The sequence below is a fragment of the Nansenia antarctica genome (genome assembly GCF_963989245.1).
Source record: "Nansenia antarctica genome assembly, chromosome: 8".
In the NCBI taxonomy this organism is placed as follows: domain Eukaryota; kingdom Metazoa; phylum Chordata; class Actinopteri; order Argentiniformes; family Microstomatidae; genus Nansenia; species Nansenia antarctica.
The window spans coordinates 52,240,299-52,260,813 of NC_137678.1; the positions used below are offsets into that span (position 1 = coordinate 52,240,299).

Consider the following 20,515-nt stretch of genomic DNA (forward strand, 5'->3'; position numbering starts at 1 on the left):
AGCAGACTAAAAACAAGCACACAGACTGTACAGGTAAGACATGTTAGGCAGTACACAGACAGGCGGTACACATGAGATACAGGTATAGGACAGGACATTTCAATGTTGGCAGGTGTGTGTGTTGATCATCCACTGTTTTAGGTGCTTTCTAAATGATTTAAAGGTGCCTAATTCTTTAAGGTGCCCTGGAATCAGGTTCCATTCACGTGCCCCTCTAACTGACCAGGCAGGTTGTGGGATTTGCTTGTGACCAGCTTGTTATGCAGTAGTTGATGTGTGTGAAGATCATGGCGTGGACATACATGGTAGCTGCCTCTGTTGACATGTAGTCCCTTAAAAAGCGGAAGTTGGACAGATTGAACTTGACAATTTTACAGACCTTTTTGCAGTGGCGGGCGGTGCATTTCACACCTAGGCCTTCAGTGATGTCCGACACATTCCTACCTGAATTATTCTACCTCTTAATACCATCGTTATGACGCCATGGCTCTAGAAACTAGACAGAAACACAGTATAACCGGGCGTTGCATCACCTTAACATAGTCAGACAAGTACAACAGAGTTATATTAATATTTCCGAAGCATTTTTAATCAATAAATCCGCATTTACAATGAAGAGTGTTAAACTAACATCTTTAAGATCGCTACATTACCCACTTCTGTCGTCTCGTCCACCATAATAGCGACAAAGGGTGCCTTTTTAATCTCCATTTTGATCTCTTCTTCCATCACTTCAGCAATAGCAAAAATCAGGTCGTTTTGTATTTTGCCTGACGTCCCAGTACACTTTGTTTGTGGACAGGTGGTAATGTAAATCTGGGTTGTTTTCAGCCAGAAAAGAAAGAAGCTCAACGTAGTTTCCTCTGTTTGTGGACTTGGCGCTTTCATCCTGTCCCCTAAATGAAAGTTATTGTTTACCCAAAAACAGGACACAATCGATCAGTATTATCGATCAGTCAACGAAAGCTTTCGTTGTGAGGCTCCGTTTTCCTGCGCACTTTCAAACGTTTCACATCTACCGGCATAGTTCCGCATCTCAATAGTGAATATCAATAGTGCGTAGCAATAGTGCGTAGCAATAGTGCGTATCCAATCAAAAGACGTGCTGGGTGCTGACATCATTGAGCCTTACAGCAGGCGCCGTTGTTGCTTTTGCTCGCATCTACGTAGGTTTACTAGGTACGCCACATGTTTTCTCGTTCCAACGTTAAGTTACAGGTCGAATCCGCTTCACCGTTTAATGTGAAGGCGGGCAGATTTTTGAGCCCCCTAGCAACACATTTTGATTGGATAAAAGCTCTAACATAAAGGCCAGCCCTCCAAATCTCAATCGGAGACTGGAAGCAGCGCAACCAAGAGGAAAGCTATGAAATGAAGAGAATAGACTATGGGGAATCATTAATACATATTTGTGGAAAATATATATTAAAATAAAATGTATATTCTGATGATGTTTAGGCCAGCAGAGAAGGCCTTGCTGGCCCTGACGGCACACCACTGCCTTTTTGATATGTGCCTTAAAAGTGAGGTTGGAATCTAACAGCACCCCAAGATATTTGAACTCGTTCACAACTTGTAGTTGTTCCCCTGAGATAATGACATATGCTTCTTCAGCAGAACGGTTTGTTTTAGTAAAAAACATGCTGACCGTCTTGGAAACATTAAGTTGGAGACGACAGTGGTTCAACCATGTAGTCACCTGAGCCATAGATTTGGTAAGTACAGCAGCTACCTCCGTCTTGGTCTGACCATGTACAAAATAGTACAGTGTCGTCAGCATACATTAGTGTATCAACCTCAGGACATTGATATTGATATTGACATTGATACATATGATTATGTATTTGTGTATGTATTTGTGTATGTTGTTTAAAAAAAAATATATATATATATATATGATTATGTATTTGTGTATGTTGTACACACACACACACACACACACACACACACATTGACTGTAAGCGTAGCTAGCTACTTACTTCTCCAAACTGGAAGGCAGAGACGATCATGAGGACAATCCCCCCAAAGCAGAGGTACAGTCCATAGCGGTGGGACAGACAGGTATAGGTCTGTCTTTGCAGGAGTTTGAGTATTGAATTGATGATCACCATGGTTCTCCTTTGCAATACAACATATCTCGTCAGCCTTTCACCAAAGTTAACATTGCACACTGAACTGACATGAAATAAACACTCCAAAACGAAAGATGTCTTGTCACCTGACAGTTAAGCAAGACAGTCAAACACATGATCCAAACATGACACTTCCTTTACGGTGATGACGCTTTATGTCAAACGATGCTGTTTCAGAAACGGTATATCGCCCTCTATCGTCCAGGAGGAGGCTCTGCCGATCTCACACCCATGTAGGCTGCTACTGAAGATGAAGTTGTCCGGCCTCTTAAAACAAACTGACCTATGGAGAAGTTGTTCGTAGTATCCCGAAGATGGTTCAAAATGTAGGGTTTTGGAAGGATAAGATTAGCTTGGATCTGATCTGTGACAAATTACACTTTATAACAATTCTTCAATCCTTATCGAACTGTACATAGACTTTAGACGTGGTGGCTGGCAATACTGTCAGGAAGAGATGGAACAGACACGTTGATAATAAATGGGTTAGAAGGGAAAAAAACAAGAAAGATTTCGAAAATCATCATATATTATATATATATATATATATATATATATATATATATATATATATATATATATATATAATATAATACAATATATATAATATATAATATAATATAATATAATATAATATAATATTATATATATATATAATATATATAGATATATTATATATTATATATATTATATTATATTATATATTATATATATATATTATATTATATATTATACATTTTATTTTTATTTATATATAATATTATATAATATTATTTTTATATTTATACAGTATATATATATTGTTATTTTTTCCTAAATCAGATGCGGAAATGTTTGAGGAAGAGGCGCCCACGTGACCTGAAGAACAGTTTTACAGTAACTCACTTTTATGGTCGCCTATAATGGTGTTTCCTCTGTCACATCTCATGACCTGCTGGGACTGTACTGGCAGTGGCTTTCGCTGTCATTTGCATGATATTTCTCGCTCCATGTCGTGCGCTGTAACTGTCACTGCTCCGCGTTGCTGACAATGTTTTGGTTCACGCAGGGAATGTGCTTTTTACCAGCATTTCTGGTCGTCTGGGGCTCCAGCACTTTTATTGTTAACTACCTAATTGCGCTTTACAAAGGTCATATTGAGATCATATTTCCCTATATAAGGTAAGTCATTATGATTTTTGATGGTGTATAATATGATGATGCTCTCTTATCATACATATCCTTATACTCTCTTAAGAGTCTTATAAACAATATGAAAGTTTTTTTTTTATTTTAATTTTTTTTAAATCTCATTAAAGGTGGTGTTTTTAAAATATATATTAGATTAAAAGTTATTGCACTTAAACAAAATCTGCGATTATCGACCGGAAACACCTTATTGTTCCGAAAATAAATCACTTTCGATTGTGAGTTCATCCAGTGGGGTATTCCATCAACATCGCTAAATAAAAATCCAGGTTTAGTCTGATAAGTCTCGCGAGAGTTCTTAAAAATATCCAGGCATATTCTGATAAGTCTCGCGAGACGTTATCAAAAATAAGCCAGGATTTTCCCTTAGCGACGTTGATGGAATACCCCCCCGGACGGATGAGGACGCAGCAGCCGCTGCAGAGATGAACTTGGAACACCGCTGTCCTCATATGACTCCTGCTGTTAGTGGTCTGTTAGTGGAAGTACATACGTTTAATGACACAAAACCCGTCTTCAAACTGTATACACTCTAGTGATTTGTGCGTGACAAAGAGAATGATTACATTATGTTTCTGAAATGTTTGTGACTCAATAACATGATTTACATGAAGTTACTGAAACAAGTCAATAACATTATGCAGCCTGTGTTAAGGCTTCACCTACAAAGACAATTACTGTTGAAACATAAAGACCTCTACGTTCAATCATCTAGAATTTACCAGAATAATGTAATTATTAATCTGTACAGATAACATATGAAATATTTTCTTTTTTTTAGTGATACTGGAGCGAACCCGCCAGAGAGCTGCATTTTTGGCTTGATGACAGCAATCACTGCGTTTGCAGGTGAGCAGAAATATGTTTAATGTTAAATATAATTATATTTTTATATGAGGCAATCCTTTTTTGACCCAGGGGAACTACAGGGGAACTCTAAGGTTTTAGTCACACTTCCCATTTTCAGAAAATGAAAGTGAATCTTAGACCTTATGACCTCGATCTTATGCCTGGGAAAAATTGTGCTGAAAATTATTGAAATATGTTACAGAAGTTGTATGTTTGTGTTGGATTAGTGCACACATAAAGAGAGTTAATACATGTCAGTCTATGATAGTCTATCATTCTAAATCCTCTGTAGCTATGGCCACCATGTATACAAGATACAAGTTTGTGGAGAAGATGAATGAGCTATCAGGGAAGAGGGTGCACCCTGCACTTAACCAGACTGCTTTTTGGATTGGGATGCTTTCTTGTTTGGGAATGTGTTTTGTCGCTACTTTTCAGGTATGTTTTCGCCATACTACATACTACATACTAATTAAAAAACCAATGACATTTACAAGGGTTAGGGTTCAAAAGAGTCACCTCTCTATCCAAAGATATAAAACAGGAATAAAATAGGGCTGACATAACAGCCTTGTCACAATTTAACACCATTGACTACAAGACTCTAGATAAAATCATGTCACGTCTTAAACCATCCACCTGTGCCCTTAATATCCTGCCAACAAGCTAAAAACGTATTTAGCTGCATGGCCAGCGAACTAATACAAATAATCAACACTTCCCTTTCATTAGGAATCTTCCCTGAAACCCTGAAAACTGCAGTTATCAAGCCTCTACTAAAAAAAGAACAGCCTAGACCCATTTGTACTAAACACCTAAAGACCCATATCAAACCTTTCCTGTACAGGAAAAATTATTGAAATAGTTGCCCACAAGCGACTTAGAACCAAAATTATCTCTTCTATGATTTTCAATAAGGCTTTCGCTCCCTACATAGCACTGAAACGGCCCTTATTATGGTCCTTATTGACTGTGATTTGTGTAAACACAGACTCCAGAAAAGTACTACTAGACCGTAGCGTTGCCTTTGACACTGTAGACCACAACATATTAATAGATAGACTAAAAACCTGGATAGGACTTTCAGTTTTTAGATCCTACCTATACAGGACAGAAGCTACTATGTCTCCATTGGCAACTTTGTGTTCAACCAAATTAAAATGACATGTTGGGTACTCCAAGGATCAGTCCTTGGCCCCCTTCTATTCAATCTCTACGTGCTTCCATTGGGACACATAAAAAAGAACAAAATTGCCTACCCCAACTATTGTGGATGACACTCAAATCTACATAGCCCTCTCACTGAACGACTATAGTCCCATCGACAATCTCTGTAATTGCATTGAACAAATAAAAGCCTGGATGACACAAAACTTCCAGCCAAACAAGGACAAAACGGAGATAATTGTATTCGGTGCACCTGACAAAAGATCGAAAGTCAGTGCAAAACTTGATTCTCTCTCTCTTCAAACTAAAAAACAGGTCCGAAATCTTCAACAGCCACATACACTCGATAACTAAATCATCCTATTATCACCTAAAAAACATAACAAGAATGAGAGGTTTCATGTCCAAGCAAGACCTTGAAAAACTCATCCATGCATTTGTTTCGAGTAGACTTGATTATTGTAATGGTCTACTAACAGGCCTATCTAAAGGAGCTGTTTGTAAATTGCAGCTCATCCAAAACGCCTCTAAACGGGAAAAGTTTGAACACATTACACCAATCCTGAGATCTCTACACTAGCTACCAGTTTCTCAGAGAATTGAATTCAAAGTACTCCTAATTGTATACAAATCGCAAAATGGTCTTGGACCAAAATAAATACATATCAGAAGTCCTCCCACTCTATATTCCAGCAAGGCCCCTAAAGCCGGGTACACACATAAAGATAATCTGGCCGATTTTGGCCCTATTTCCCCCCTTCCGACCAAGGACAGCAAACGCCCGATTATCGGATGGCTCTAAAGATTATCCTACAAGATTATCCTGTGGTGTGTTACGGTGTGTTAAGAGTCAATTTCTTCCAGCAATCTGCTCGGAAAATGTTCGGGGCTGACGATCGTAAATATTAAACGTGTTCAATATTTATGATCAAAAGTCATCTTGTGTGTGGCCAAAACGGACAACTCCCGAGTCCGATTGTGACGTGGTGTAGCCACGAAGCGAGCTGACTTCTTCTTTTCGTTCTTCTGCACTGTATTTGCCCTGTCGCACATGGCTGCCTCGTACAGGTCAGTCAGGGTACTACGTTAGATCATGTTTGATCACGCAAGATTTCTGGCTTGGGGGACGAGACTCTAGAGCAGGGGTCCCCAAACTTCGGCCCGCGAGCCGAACACGGCCCACCCCCACACTTGGACCGGCATTTTGAACAACGTCGCCCCCACACACTCTCAACAATGCCAGAAACATATTTTGAAAATTAAACTTTAAATATGTTTTAATCATATAATATCTGTATTTGATATTAAAGGTTGGCTTTCAAATTAAAATGTCCCTTAGTTATAAACTATTTTCATTAATAACATTATTAGTTAGTTTCACCCGCCCACAGAATGCGGTACATTCAACGTAACGTTCCATAGTGAACGAGCACGGATCTGTAGCAGGTGCACGCGAGCTAGAACGAACATTCAGAGAGATGAAAAACGGTTGGTAAAGAGAAAAGTTGATTCAGAATGCAGGGTTTTTAACCAACAGTGCACAAGTGATTATTATTGTTAAATGCAAAGAAGTTTGTCAATAAATGTATGAATGTGATCGCGGAGGAGGTGTGTCCCGCGGTGTGTCTGTCAGCAAGTAGGCACCAGATGAATTGAAACAATGGGGGATTAGATAATGTAGATGCCCAGCTGCAGGAGAAAACGAAATCATTTTACCGATATGTTCATGATCTGTGTCAAGCAGGGTTTTTCCTGCATAGAGAATTATGAGGCGGCCGCCTCCGTCATATTTCTAGCCGCCTCCAGCTCTCAACAAAACTCTGATGGTCGTATTTTCTACAAGCGCTGCACTCGGTGGATTTCTGTCGTTTCTAACTGCAATTGCGGCATTGCACCGACGTGGTGGCGGGGGCGCTGTTTCGCAAATAAGTTAGCTTTCGTTTTTGCTAGCGAAATAGCTGATAGTTGATGTTGACTGCTCAAGGAGAATACATATTTGAAAGTACAGAATGCCTGAGAGCCTTATATTGCATTATATTACATTACATTTTGAATGGTCATCTGGTGCCTGAATATTGTGTTTTCCTTTACATAAATAATGATATGTCCACCATAAATTGATGCAGAAAGGGCACAAATTGCATCTAAATCCACCAGAATGCAAGAAATTAAGTGTTTGATGCTCGTTTAAGGACCCCCAGACAGCCCTGCTTCATGGGTCCCCCCGTGTATGATGAGGGTCCTCCCTCAAGTATCAGACTGTAAAACTGATTATATTTCATTGACATATCACTATAGGTATACATTCCATCCAAATTCAACTGTTTAGACTTTGTTTGCATCCACCAGTGCTCTCCTGCGCGCAATTGCTTTGCGCAACCGCCTCCATTCCACTCCGTTCCATATTATTTTATGTTAGAGACCGACCCAGGCCCCCCATCACAGAAAGGAAAAATGATGTGGCCCTCACAGAAAAAAGTTTGGGGACCCCTGCTCTAGAGTCTAGACTGTCGTAGGACAGATCTTTATGTATGTGGTGCGCTGTATTGCGAATATCGGAGCACACCACACACAATACGATCAAAACTGTTTGCTAAATCGGTTAAGATTTAGAAAATCTTTATGTGTGTACCAGGCTTAAGGTCAGCTGAGACAAATCATCTAATAATTCCAAGAGTGAAAACAAAACACGGTGCAGCAGCTTTTAGTCACTCTGCCGCATGCTCCTGGAACAAACTCCCTGAAGAAATCAAACAGGCACAAACCCTAAAAATATAAGGTTATGATTTTTATCTAACAGTTATGATTAAACACTAACACTTCCATCCATGTCTTTTTATTCATTTCTATGTCTTAAATGTTTATCTATATATATATATATTATATATATTCTTGTCATTTTTATTTTTATTTTGTAATCTGCTTACTATTCTCCTCTTGATGTATTTTCTTTAATGCTGTATGTAAAGCACTTTGAATTGCCAATGTTGTATGAAATGTGCAATACAAATCAACTTGCCTTGCCTTACAAAGGAGCAACAGAAGACCCTTTTCTGATACTGTATGTTTTAAAACACAGAAGAGAGACCTTTTTGGGCCATTATTAACATGTAACTGTTAACCGTTAACTGACAACCTCTAATGTTTCGATCTTTCCTCTCTAGGAGACAACGGTTACTTCGGTCCATGACGCAGGCGCACTACTGTTCTTTGTGTCTGGGGTGTTGTACACCATCTTACAGTCTGCTATCTCATACAAGGCCCATCCCTATGGATCCTCCCTGGCTGTGTGTCATACACGCACAGCCTTCGCCACCATGGCCTCACTGGCAATTTTCCCCTGTATCCTTGGAAACAAGATACTTACTTACTCTTGCAGTGTTTAAATACATATAATAATAATAACAATAATAATAATAATAATAATAATAATAACAATAATTTCATCAAACAATACTTCCTTAAATGTCCTTCCAGGTGTTATTTTTGCAGGTTTTGTATCACAAACCAAACTGCATAGAGACACACAAGACAAGGTACAGTACACACCTTTAACAACAGTCTTAAACAGACCAGGGGGGTATTCCATCAACGTCACTAAAGGAAAAGCCATGCTTATTTTCATATGTCTCGCGAGAGTTATCAAAATAAGGCTGGATTTGTTTTTTTAGTAAATCTTGTGAGATTTATCCAAATTTGCCTGGATTGTCCTTTAGCGACGTTGATGGAATACCCCCCAGGTGTGACTCATGGACATACACTGATGAGACAAAGCATTAGGACCACCTGCCAGTCACTGTCAATGGTCAGTGGTCATAATGTTTTGGCTCATTGGTGTATGTCCATGAGTCATGTCGCGAGACTTCAAAATAAGCTTGGATAGATCATAATGTGTCACTGTGATTCCAGGACTATGTCTATTACCTTGTGAGTGCTGTCAGCGAGTGGACAGCAGCCTTCAGCTTTGTGTTCTTCTTCTTCACCTACATTCCTGACTTCAAAGTGAGTCTCAATTCACTGACCTGTCGTATGTCGTACTGTATAAGTTATTCTCATTTATTGGGTGGGTTTTTATTTCTCATTCTGTTGTTTCTTACAGCTATTTACCCTGAGGGTGAGAACAGAGTTTGTGGAATGTTCCCGATGAACCTGATGACATTCTTTTTACGCAGTTTGAAATATTGTATATTTTCAACTTTTATAAAGCAATTATTCATATCAAAATGTGACTGTATTTTATCATACTGTATATTATACTTATTTTTCATCAAACAAATTGTCTTCGGACAGTATATTAGTCTTATGAGAATCAGAAAATGTTTTTCTTTCAATGAGATCACTGCCATTTAACTGTCATTTCGGACTACAATTGCCTGTTGCTTGTGGCCTTTTAGCAAGGCAAATCAAGTTCATGTTGTTGACCTACTGTATATAATGATATAATATATGCCATTTAGCTGAAGCTTTTATCCAAAGCAACTTACATTGCAGTGAGTGCATCTTTCAGCATATGTGACCAGGAGTTTGTGTTTTGTTCCCCAAGTCTGCATTTTTCAGTTTTCTTTTTTACAGATTATGAAAGTGACCTTATGCACACTTATTATCACTCATAAACAAAACTGACCACCAGGGCATTGACTCCTGGGATGTATACCATGTAATTACCAACTGTGAATGTATGAGATTATCTGAATGATCATTTGAATCTGAATGTAGTTTCTTCCTATACTGTATCCCCTGAAGCGTTCTGTAACCACATGCTTCTACTGTATCTGGTGACCTGTGACTGCTGACGAGTTAATCACAAAGCAAACTCATGATCTCCTTGCTTATGGTATAGTAGGCCAGAGTTGCGCACAAGATTATGTTTATATGGCCAATTTGTATTGTGCAATACCATCTTATCGACAGAGGCTGTAACCTCTGGGAATTCAAACTATTTTTTTTATAACTTTATATTTGTTTTTATACAATATTTGTGTTAGCAGTATTGTGAATGGTACGGCAGTACTAAATAAAAAGATAAGTCCACAGTGCCTTTTTTTAAATCAAAACTTGCTACTATTTATTTCAGACAAAGTTGCACAAACACACAGATCTAAATGCTAATGACTTTGTTAATAAATTGCTTTCCTGTACTCTGGAAACCCCCTGTATTCAATACATGTAAAGAATCCTTCAGTGGAGTGCCCATAGACAACTACAATCCACTGTAGTCGGTTTAAAAAGGACTTTAATTTGGGGTTCGATTTTGTTTGTTCCATAAAGAAAAACCTTCTTTACAGCACAGCATTTTGGGCCCTCACTACAAATGGTTAAAAAAAAACATGTAAAGGCTTGCTAACATGTTCAGTCACACATGGTTAGTTCATTAACATTAATTATAGGATTATGTTGGGAATTAACACTTGGTACTGTTGATCGTGTAGTCATTATCAAATGTACATTTTGCTCATATTATATATATATAGTGGTGTTTTATGATATATTTACTTACCTAGCAGTGCAAATTTCTTCTTTTATACATGTTCTTCTTCATTAACAGTTTCATATCAGTTGTAGTGTGAATTACAACCCTTCAAAGGTTTTTTGAAAACATTACCATCGATATCAGACACTCCTACACACAGTCATCCCCATCTCACTCACATCACGTACTGATCACAGATCTTACTGACATCTAATTAAGTCAATTGCATGTGGCTGAAGGACAATATCTTTAAAGGCATTGGAATGTAGTTAAATAGGAGAGATGATGCATTGATGTTTTCCCAGTGCAGTTTAAAGAAAGAAATGTTTCGTATTTTCCACGGTTGCTATGCGGTAACAATGAAACACCATGACCATTTTTTTTGTCATGATGACAAAAAGGCAACAAAAACCTCCACAAGGTCAGTGATTGGATATGAACATTTGAACTCTATGATACATCGCAGTTGCTCAATAATGTGCCTCTTATTAGTCCCACACGTTCCTGCAAGTCATCGACAGAAGTGGGACTCAGTGGGACTCATCGACAGAAGTGGGAGTCAGCACTCTGCTGAGTGCTGACTTCCTTCCCATAGTCCTGCCGGTAAAGCATACCGGCATCTGGTCCTTGTGTCCACTGATAGCACAGTGCAAAGGCCTTGAGATGAGAGGAGTCGCCCTCCAGATTACTGTAGAGGCAGCTTCACGGTGATGAAGAGAAAATATCAGTCGCTGAAAGACGATTCGCTCCCGGAGCTGTCGTCATCCTGCTCCTCTGTGTTCTTCCTGCCTCCTCCGTCAGGGACGGGCGCGTCTGGTGTGCTGCGTACAGCAACGGAGAAGACATATCGTGACGTTAGAATTATAAGGTTCTATCTCCATTTTTGTCAAAATGTTGTTTTTTACATAATCTGATCCATTTATTAATGCCTGTGTGGTGTTACTTTTTAAAATGTTGAATTTTTTTTTGTGAGTAATTAATAAAAATACAAAGGTTCCATCTCATATAACATAATAGAATGTAAAAACTTTGACGCTCAATATCTCTGAACTGCCCTAAACGGAGATAGAACCTTATAATCCTAAACTCACGATATCCTTTCATTAACAGTACACAGAATGTTACATTAAAAATAAAGATGTGAGGTAAAAAAAAGTAATATATCATTTGTATTGGAGTGAAAAGGTGAAAAGACTAGAGACATTATTCGGTTGTTAAGTCTGACGTCAAACGTGACGTTTAGCAATTTCCGGGTCCAAACTTCCCCGCACCAGAGTACCAGTGTACTACAGCGGTAGAATGACAGTTCAATCGTTTTTTAGACTCGGATCTATTCATACAACAAGGGACACAGCACTTTCCCGTTTTCCCCATATTTGTCAGCGTCTTTGAGCCTCGGAAAAGCGCTATACAAATATAATGAATTATTATTATTATTACTGAGGCATTTCGAAGAGAGCGCCTCAGCCAACTTTGGACCCGGAAACACGTCACGACTTAACAACCGAATAAAGATGAGGAAAACAGGTGGCTTAGGAATTTGAGAGGGATGTGTAAGGTGAACACACTCACTCAAGCAGGTTGGGGTCCAAACCTTCCTGGACCATTTTATTCTTTATTGCCATCGCTGGAACACCCTGGGGTACGACAACATGGATTACTTAATATTATACAACAGTTAGTTCCGACCAAGTCATTTGATTGGACAAGAGGCATTCCATGAGTGCTGATATACAGTATAACAGCACTGGGACTTTTAACTATTATGTATCACTCCGCCGCACAGATGTTCTACTAAATGACCGTTAATTAGACTACATGTTTGTGTTCAGGTTACTAGGCAACAGTCCATTTGAAGTTCAGTTGCGGAACTATTTTTTGTTTATTTTTATGATTAAATAAACAAACGAATCATAATCTGTTAGTCGCTTACTACGGTTAACTAATAAATCGCGCTGTAGAACTGTTGTATAAAAGCAATATCACACTCGAGGTTGTGCTGTTATACTGAATATCAGTATAACACACTCCCTCTCGTGTGATATTGCTTAATTACATATCAATATATCAATTACATATCAAAATATTGCAATGCAATGGATTCCGTGAGTAATTCCCACTACTGCCTAGTTAGTGTAGAGTAGTGGGGAGTTACTCACCAAATCCATTGCATTGCAATGTTTTGGCTTGACTAGCGAGTGTGTCATTATTTTTGCATTTTTCAGAATATAAGTCGGAACATTTGGATTGGTTACCAACTTGTTCCCTCTTTCACCAGCTGCTGTCACACATATCAGAAAGACTCACCACGTGCACCATCTTCAGGTATCTGGCGTAGTCGGGGTGCTTAGCCACGGTCATCACGTTGTCTGCCACAGCCTCGGCTTTTGGCTCCTGGACAGTTTCTGGTGTGTTCTGAGACGACTGGAGTACAGAACATACTACAACTTCAATAACTATTCCATCAAGCACAACTCTTAAAGACATCTCTAACCATACTGTTAAAGACATCTCTAACCACACTGTTCCATAACATTTCAAAATACACTTGATATGTCATCAGTATGTAATAGCCTCTTGATTGAAAGGTGTGTGTGTGTGTGTGTGTGTGTGTGTGTGTGTGTGTGTGTGTGTGTGTGTGTGTGTGTGTGTGTGTGTGTGTGTGTGTGTGGCTACCTCAGGAGGAGGCAGTGACACAGCAGGAGGTGTCTCTGCTTGGCCTGGTACGGCCACTGGCTCATTGGACTGTGTAGTTCGCCGCTGCCCAAGCCCCTCTACCCTGACGTCATCCAGACCAGGAATAGAGGACAGCTGCATAAACCAAACATCACAAACATCATCACTCTGTACTCTCTGCCACCCTGAGAGCAGTTGAAGCAGATTCACGTTGTACAAAATAATAAAACAATTTCAGGAAAGGTTGGTAGAGTTCAGAAATCAGAGAAAGCGCTCGTTCTAATGCACGGAACGGAATGAGGAACGGTATCAAACCCACGTATTTGTTACGTATTCCTCCTTCTACTCCTATCCATACATTACAATGAGCCTGTCCTCCGATTTCTACCTGCACCAGCCTCCCGTGGTGTACATCATATGGGGGACCAGGGGAACCTCACCTTGGCTTCCAAGATGCTGAGGGTAGTTTCAATCTGCTGTATCCGGAGAGATATGTTGGCAAGTTTCTGAAGGAGAAAGAAAGTTCAGTTGATTTGCAAACACGATTGTCTGAACAGTGTTTGGACAAGGTTGCATCTCCATATCATATGGCCTATAAAGTTGCGATATACACTCACTCAACACTTTATTAGGAACACCATACCAATACTAGGTAGAGGTTTGCTCTCAAAACAGCCTCAATTCTTCGTGGCATTGATTCCACAAGACATTGGAAACATTCTTTTTTGAGATTCTGGTCCATGATGACATGATTGTGTCGATTTTTTTCAGGTGCACTTTCAAGCTGTGAATCTCCCTGTTCTACCACATCCCAAAGGTGTTCTATTGGATTCAGATCCGGTGACTGGGAAGGCCACTGAAGAACACTGAACTCATTGTCATGCTCATGAAACCAGTTTGAAACAATTTTCGCTTTGTGACATGGTGCATTAGCAAGCTGGAAGTAGCCTTTAGAAGATGGATACACTGTGGCCATGAAGGGATACACATGGTCAGCAACAATACACAAACAGGCTGTGGCATTCAAGCGATGATTGATTGGTATTAACAAGCCCAAAGTGTGCCAAGAAAACATTCCCCCACACCGTTACACCACCTGAATGAATGAGAAGGTGTACACTAGGGCTGCACGATTTGGGGAAAAAAATCGAATTGCGATTATTTGGACAGATATCGCGATTGCGATTAATTTGCGATTATTTTTTTTTAAAATAGCAAAAAAAAAAAAAAAAAAAGGGGAGTTTTTGTAAAGTGTGGCCATATCTCCGGCTAGGAAGGTCGTATCAACGTGCAGTTTGTTTGTACGTCTTCAGGGGACTTAGAGGCTCCCTCCTCTAGCACCCCCACAGCCCGAGCTACGAGTGAAAGAACTAAACTTACATTGGGTTGCTTTAAAGTTGGGTTGCTTTAAAATCAAGCTTCAGATTAAAACATGTGATGGAGCATTACTAACCTGACTCAGGTGGTTTGTTTCACACAACCATATAGGAAAGCTTAATTGGAAGCTGTTTGGAAAAGGGCAGGTACTTTCAAAAAATACTTGGCAGGTGATTGGATGAATCTATCTATCACCTATTTTCAGAGAGCATTACCACATGATACCATCAAACTATTAACTGCTCTAATTCTAATGCAAGGATGAGAACTTAAAAGATATGAATTGGGACAACATATTTATTTATGTTTTTTTTAAACAGCAACACCATTTTGTTTCTCTCAACAAGTGTCTTTTTTTTTTACATTCATTGACGTTGACGTTCATTGACGTTGAATCCGACGCGCTGTATGACGTATCCCATACGGGTAGTGGTGTTTCTCAACCCTCTCCTCGGGGCGCCCCAGCCGCTCCACATATTTGATCTGTTCCACCACCAGCACACCTGATTCAACTAATCAAGTCCAAAGCAATTATGATTTGGACTTGATTAGTTGAATCAGGTGTGCTGGTGGTGGAACAGATCAAATATGTGGAGCGGCTGGGGCGCCCCGAGGAGAGGGTTGAGAAACACATAGTGAGTTGGACTTGTGATCGGAAGGTTGTGAGTTCAAATCCCGCCTGAAACCACACCACTACTAGTGTGCCCTTGAGTAAGGCACTTAGCCCTCAGTTACTCCAGGGGGAATGTCCCTGTAATTCGTAATTGTAAATCGCTTTGGATTAAAAAAGCGTCTGCTAAATGGCAAAAAAAAAAAAAAAAAAAAAAAAAATGTAAAAAAAAAAAAAAAATCGCAGGCAAATCGCAGGCTTTGCGATTAGCTAATCGCGTCATTTCAAATCGCGATTTCGATTTAAAATCGATTAATCGTGCAGCCCTAGTGTACACAGGTGTTCCTAATAAAGTGTTTGGTGAGTGTAGTACTATTTGGATTCGATTCCCTTCCAGTATACTATGGATGACAGTAGGCGATTTCAACACAATGAAATGCATTGGAGCAACATTTGGGGTATACGCCAATCAAACAGTGAAGACACAGAAGTGGCTATGCTGTAACGGGTTATACCGGGGGTTAGTTACAACACACCTCTTCGCAAACAGTTGAAAAACGGTTGAGGAACCTGACTGTGTGCACGATGAACTGGTTGAGATATGCCACCACCCTCCTCTGCTGAATGGCTGGGACCTGCGAAGAAACAAGAGTTATTAATATGCCACTGTTAATAAAGCATCTGATATTAATCATCACCAGTTATGACATGCTTACTATCGCATATAGTTGGCTAGTTTTTAGGTTTTAAGTCTTGACAGTCTGACAAATGTTTAACTGTCTGCTGCATTGAGGAATATCAGAAAATCTCCATCTTATGATGGCTTAAAAGAAAAAGCAGCTAGTTACAATATACGCGACTGTAATGTGCTGCCCTCTTCTGGTTATTGGACAGTACTGCATCTGGACAACACTGCGAATACTAATACCAACAACTGATTGGTTGATTCAAGTGATTTGTTAGTACTTTTAAGGTTATTGTACAATATAGATATAGTAACACTATTAGATTCGTGTTATATCGTTCAGCAGAAGATACATACATACACCTATGAATAATAGTGCACATGCAGTAATAGTGCAAATGTATCCGATGCCATGACGACTTCTAGCGCAAGTAGACTATAGCCACAGCCATATAATAGTTCCATATATACAAATCTGATCATCTTCTGTAATGTGCAAAGAAGATGTTCAGATTGGAGTGAAACTAGACCTACCAAACACACTGATGCTACTGGAACTGTTTCACGTTTCCCTAAACGAGCCAGGTCGCTAGCTACTTCTAGCTTGACATCGTGAAAACACTAACCTTGGTCAGATCTATCCCAGATCCTACGATCGGTAACCCGTCCTCGTCCATGTTGATCTTCGAGTCAAACTGTTCCTATTTTAACAGCGATGTGAAACCTACCAAATCAGCTGACGCGACGAATGAAAATGTCGTGCTATTATTAGATACTTCATGTGACTAAATCTGTGACGTCAATCATTTGCTTTTCCGGGTTCATCAGCCAATCAGGTGCTTTGGTTGTCATTCTTCTTTATCACTTCATCACTACCACTAAAGAAGAATGACAACCAAAGCACCTGATTGGCTGATGAACCCGGAAAAGCAAATTATTGACGTCACAGATTTAGTCACATTTTTCTTTTCTTTTTTAAAATAAAGGTTAAATAAAAAAATAAAAAAAAATAAGTGACTAAATCTGTGACGTCAATCATTTGCTTTTCTGGGTTCATCAGCCAATCAGGTGCTTTGGTTGTCATTCTTCTTTAGTGGTAGTGATGAAGTGCAAACCATTGCTTTGATTAGAGCACATGTCTCCATCTTTTGGCCTGGAGTGTTACAATATGTTGATGTAAAACCATCCATGGAACTATTATAATATGGCTGTGGCTATAGTCTACTTGCGCTAGAAGTCGTCATGGCATCGGATACATTTGCACTATTACTGCATGTGCACTATTATTCATATGTGTATGTATGTATGTATCTTCTGCTGAACGATATAACACGAATCTAATAGTGTTACTATATCTATATTGTACAATAACCTGAAAAGTACTAACAAATCACTTGAATCAACCAATCAGTTGTTAGTATTAGTATTCGCAGTGTTGTCCAGATGCAGTACTGTCCAATAACCAGAAGAGGGCAGTACAGCACTGGAGATTGAACATAATGTCTCAGGCAAGCACGACTGAGTAGCTACTGGGTTTGCACCAATTAATCTATGAAGATGCTTCAAAGATAATATAATCATGTTTGACAACATGTTTGTCAGTGATGCAGTTTTTGTCCAAGGTTTAGTTTGAAAGAAAAGACATACTCAAAAGAAAACATACTCTCTAAAAGAAAAAACAGAACTCATGTGGCTTCTGCCATGACCTCAATCTGAACTCTGAATTCCAACTCAAAACGATTCAAAAGTGACTTGCACACACACACACACACACACACACACACACACACACACACACACACACACACACAAAAACAGTCCTCACTCCATATGCAAACTGAACCCACAGTCAATTCAAAACTTGACGTAAAACAGAAATGAAACCCCAGTCCCACTCCAACCTGACCACAGATCAAACTGAAGCCATAGTCCATACCCACCTGATCGTAAACAAGTATGAAAGCCCTGCTCATGCCAACTCGACCTACTTCAGCAGCAGAGCTGAGAACTCTGCCCAGTTTCAAACAGAACTGTTCTCAACTCAAAAAGAATCAAAGCCCGACCTGAATCAGACCCTATCCAGAGCGTTGGGAGCAGATCACTTTTTAAACTAGCAGCATATTGATTTATATGGGTCTGTAATTGCTTCAGTGTGTCCTGGATGACTCCCCCATAATTGAGGCCTGGCAAGCCCTCTCCCCTGGACATACCCTGCGCCAGCCAGTGGGCAGAGGAGAACCACACCCACTCCCCTCCGCCAGGCAGTGAGCAGCAGATTGTTGCTTTCCCCCCCCCCCCTCTCTCTTTATCATAGCCTAAATTGTGAGGAGTAAGCTCCCCTGTCAGAGCCTCCCGTACCGTACAGCATTCACAACAGAGTTTTCTACTGGGATCATTTCACTTCCAGATACCCATAGAAACATAGAAACACATTCACTCTGCATACAGGACCTCCCTTACAGTAGTACTCTATTACAGCATGGACAGTTTTTAGTTTTTTTTGGTAGTGGGGGCTTTGAGAGTGGCCATAGTAATACTAATAGTAATAATAATAACAATAACAATAACAATAATAATAACAATAATAATAATGTATGACATTTATAAAGCACTTTTCATTATACAAGAATGATTTCAAAGTGCATAAAATATAAGATAGAATAGAATCGTAATATAATGTATACACGTATATAACCCTATATCCTAAAAGCAGTAATCTTGCTTACGGCCTGATTTAAAAGCCCCAACAGTCTGAACAGCTCTCAGATTGTCTGGGAGAGAGTTAGTAATTAGTTCCCTCGGTTTAGTAATTCGTTAGGGTTAGGGTTAGGGTTAGAATCCTTGCGATCTTTCTGGCTCGTAGGGCCTAACCCTAACCCTAACCCTAACGAATTACTAAACCGAGGGAACGGATTACTAAACCGAGGGAACAGATTTACTAAACCGAGGGAACAGATTCACTAAACCGAGGGAACAGATTTACTAAACCGAGGGAACAGATTCACACATCAAATATCTTTTTCTACCATGTGACCCCAGGGGGGCTCCGTACAAAGGCGTGACCAGCGTGGGAGGAGAAGGCACTGTCCCCCACTGTGCAGAGCCTCGTTCTGGGTGCAGGAAGCCGCTTGGCATGGCTGGACAGTAGGGTGCATGGTGGGTCATACAGTAGGGTGCATGGAGGGTCAGTAGGGTGCATGGAGGGTCACACAGTAGGGTGCATGGAGGGTCATACAGTAGGGTGCATGGAGGGTCAGTAGGGTGCATGGAGGGTCACACAGTAGGGTGCATGGAGGGTCATACAGTAGGGTGCATGGAGGGTCATACAGTAGGGTGCATGGAGGGTCATACAGTAGGGTGCATGGAGGGTCATACAGTAGGGTGCATGGAGGGTCATACAGTAGGGTGCATGGAGGGTCATACAGTAGGGTGCATGGAGGGTCATACAGTAGGGTGCATGGAGGGTCATACAGTAGGGTGCATGGAGGGTCATACAGTAGGGTGCATGGAGGGTCATACAGTAGGGTGCATGGAGGGTCATACAGTAGGGTGCATGGAGGGTCATACAGTAGGGTGCATGGAGGGTCAGTAGGGTGCATGGAGGGTCATACAGTAGGGTGCATGGAGGGTCATACAGTAGGGTGCATGGAGGGTCATACAGTAGGGTGCATGGAGGGTCAGTAGGGTGCATGGAGGGTCATACAGTAGGGTGCATGGAGGGTCACACAGTAGGGTGCATGGAGGGTCATACAGTAGGGTGCATGGAGGGTCATACAGTAGGGTGCATGGAGGGTCATACAGTAGGGTGCATGGAGGGTCATACAGTAGGGTACATGGAGGGTCATACAGTAGGGTGCATGGAGGGTCATACAGTAGGGTGCATGGAGGGTCATACAGTAGGGTGCATGGAGGGTCATACAGTAGGGTGCATGGAGGGTCATACAGTAGGGTGCATGGAGGGTCATACAGTAGGGTGCATGGAGGGTCAGTAGGGTGCATGGAGGGTCATACAGTAGGGTGCACAGAGGGTCATACAGTAGGGTGCATGGAGGGTCATACAGTAGGGTGCATGGAGGGTCATACAGTAGGGTGCATGGAGGGTCAGTAGGGTGCATGGAGGGTCATACAGTAGGGTGCATGGAGGGTCACACAGTAGGGTGCATGGAGGGTCCTACAGTAGGGTGCATGGAGGGTCATACAGTAGGGTGCATGGAGGGTCATACAGTAGGGTGCATGGAGGGTCATACAGTAGGGTGCATGGAGGGTCACACAGTAGGGTGCATGGAGGGTCACACAGTAGGGTGCATGGAGGGTCATACAGTAGGGTGCATGGAGGGTCATACAGTAGGGTGCATGGAGGG

General features: G+C 40.6%; 3 protein-coding genes across 3 annotated transcripts in view; 1 reads left to right on the top strand and 2 right to left on the bottom strand.

The window, feature by feature from the left end:
* gnptab (N-acetylglucosamine-1-phosphate transferase subunits alpha and beta) overlaps positions 1–2,222 on the bottom strand; it is a 61,932-nt gene extending 59,710 nt beyond the window's left edge. The window contains exon 1 of the mRNA XM_080537395.1: positions 1,980–2,222. Coding sequence (XP_080393521.1) covers positions 1,980–2,111 — 132 coding nt within the window. The 5' untranslated portion in view covers positions 2,112–2,222. The remainder of the gene's footprint in view (positions 1–1,979) is intronic.
* A 940-nt stretch (positions 2,223–3,162) lies between these two features.
* On the top strand, positions 3,163–9,672 carry dram1 (DNA-damage regulated autophagy modulator 1; the record flags this gene model as incomplete). The annotated part of the gene is made up of 7 exons (XM_080538490.1): positions 3,163–3,293; positions 4,102–4,169; positions 4,462–4,607; positions 8,501–8,678; positions 8,814–8,872; positions 9,246–9,338; positions 9,436–9,672. 7 exons carry the CDS (start codon positions 3,163–3,165, stop codon positions 9,481–9,483), a joined length of 723 nt encoding a protein of 240 aa, XP_080394616.1. The 3' UTR covers positions 9,484–9,672.
* A 768-nt stretch (positions 9,673–10,440) lies between these two features.
* Positions 10,441–16,896, bottom strand: washc3 (WASH complex subunit 3). Its single transcript, XM_080538717.1, has 7 exons — positions 16,781–16,896; positions 16,006–16,104; positions 13,923–13,988; positions 13,483–13,617; positions 13,114–13,230; positions 12,379–12,443; positions 10,441–11,627 (listed from the first exon to the last, which is right to left on the bottom strand). The coding sequence occupies exons 1-7, from the start codon at positions 16,829–16,831 to the stop codon at positions 11,531–11,533; spliced, it is 630 nt and encodes a 209-aa protein (XP_080394843.1). The 5' UTR covers positions 16,832–16,896; the 3' UTR covers positions 10,441–11,530.
* Between the last annotated feature and the right edge of the window lie 3,619 nt (positions 16,897–20,515).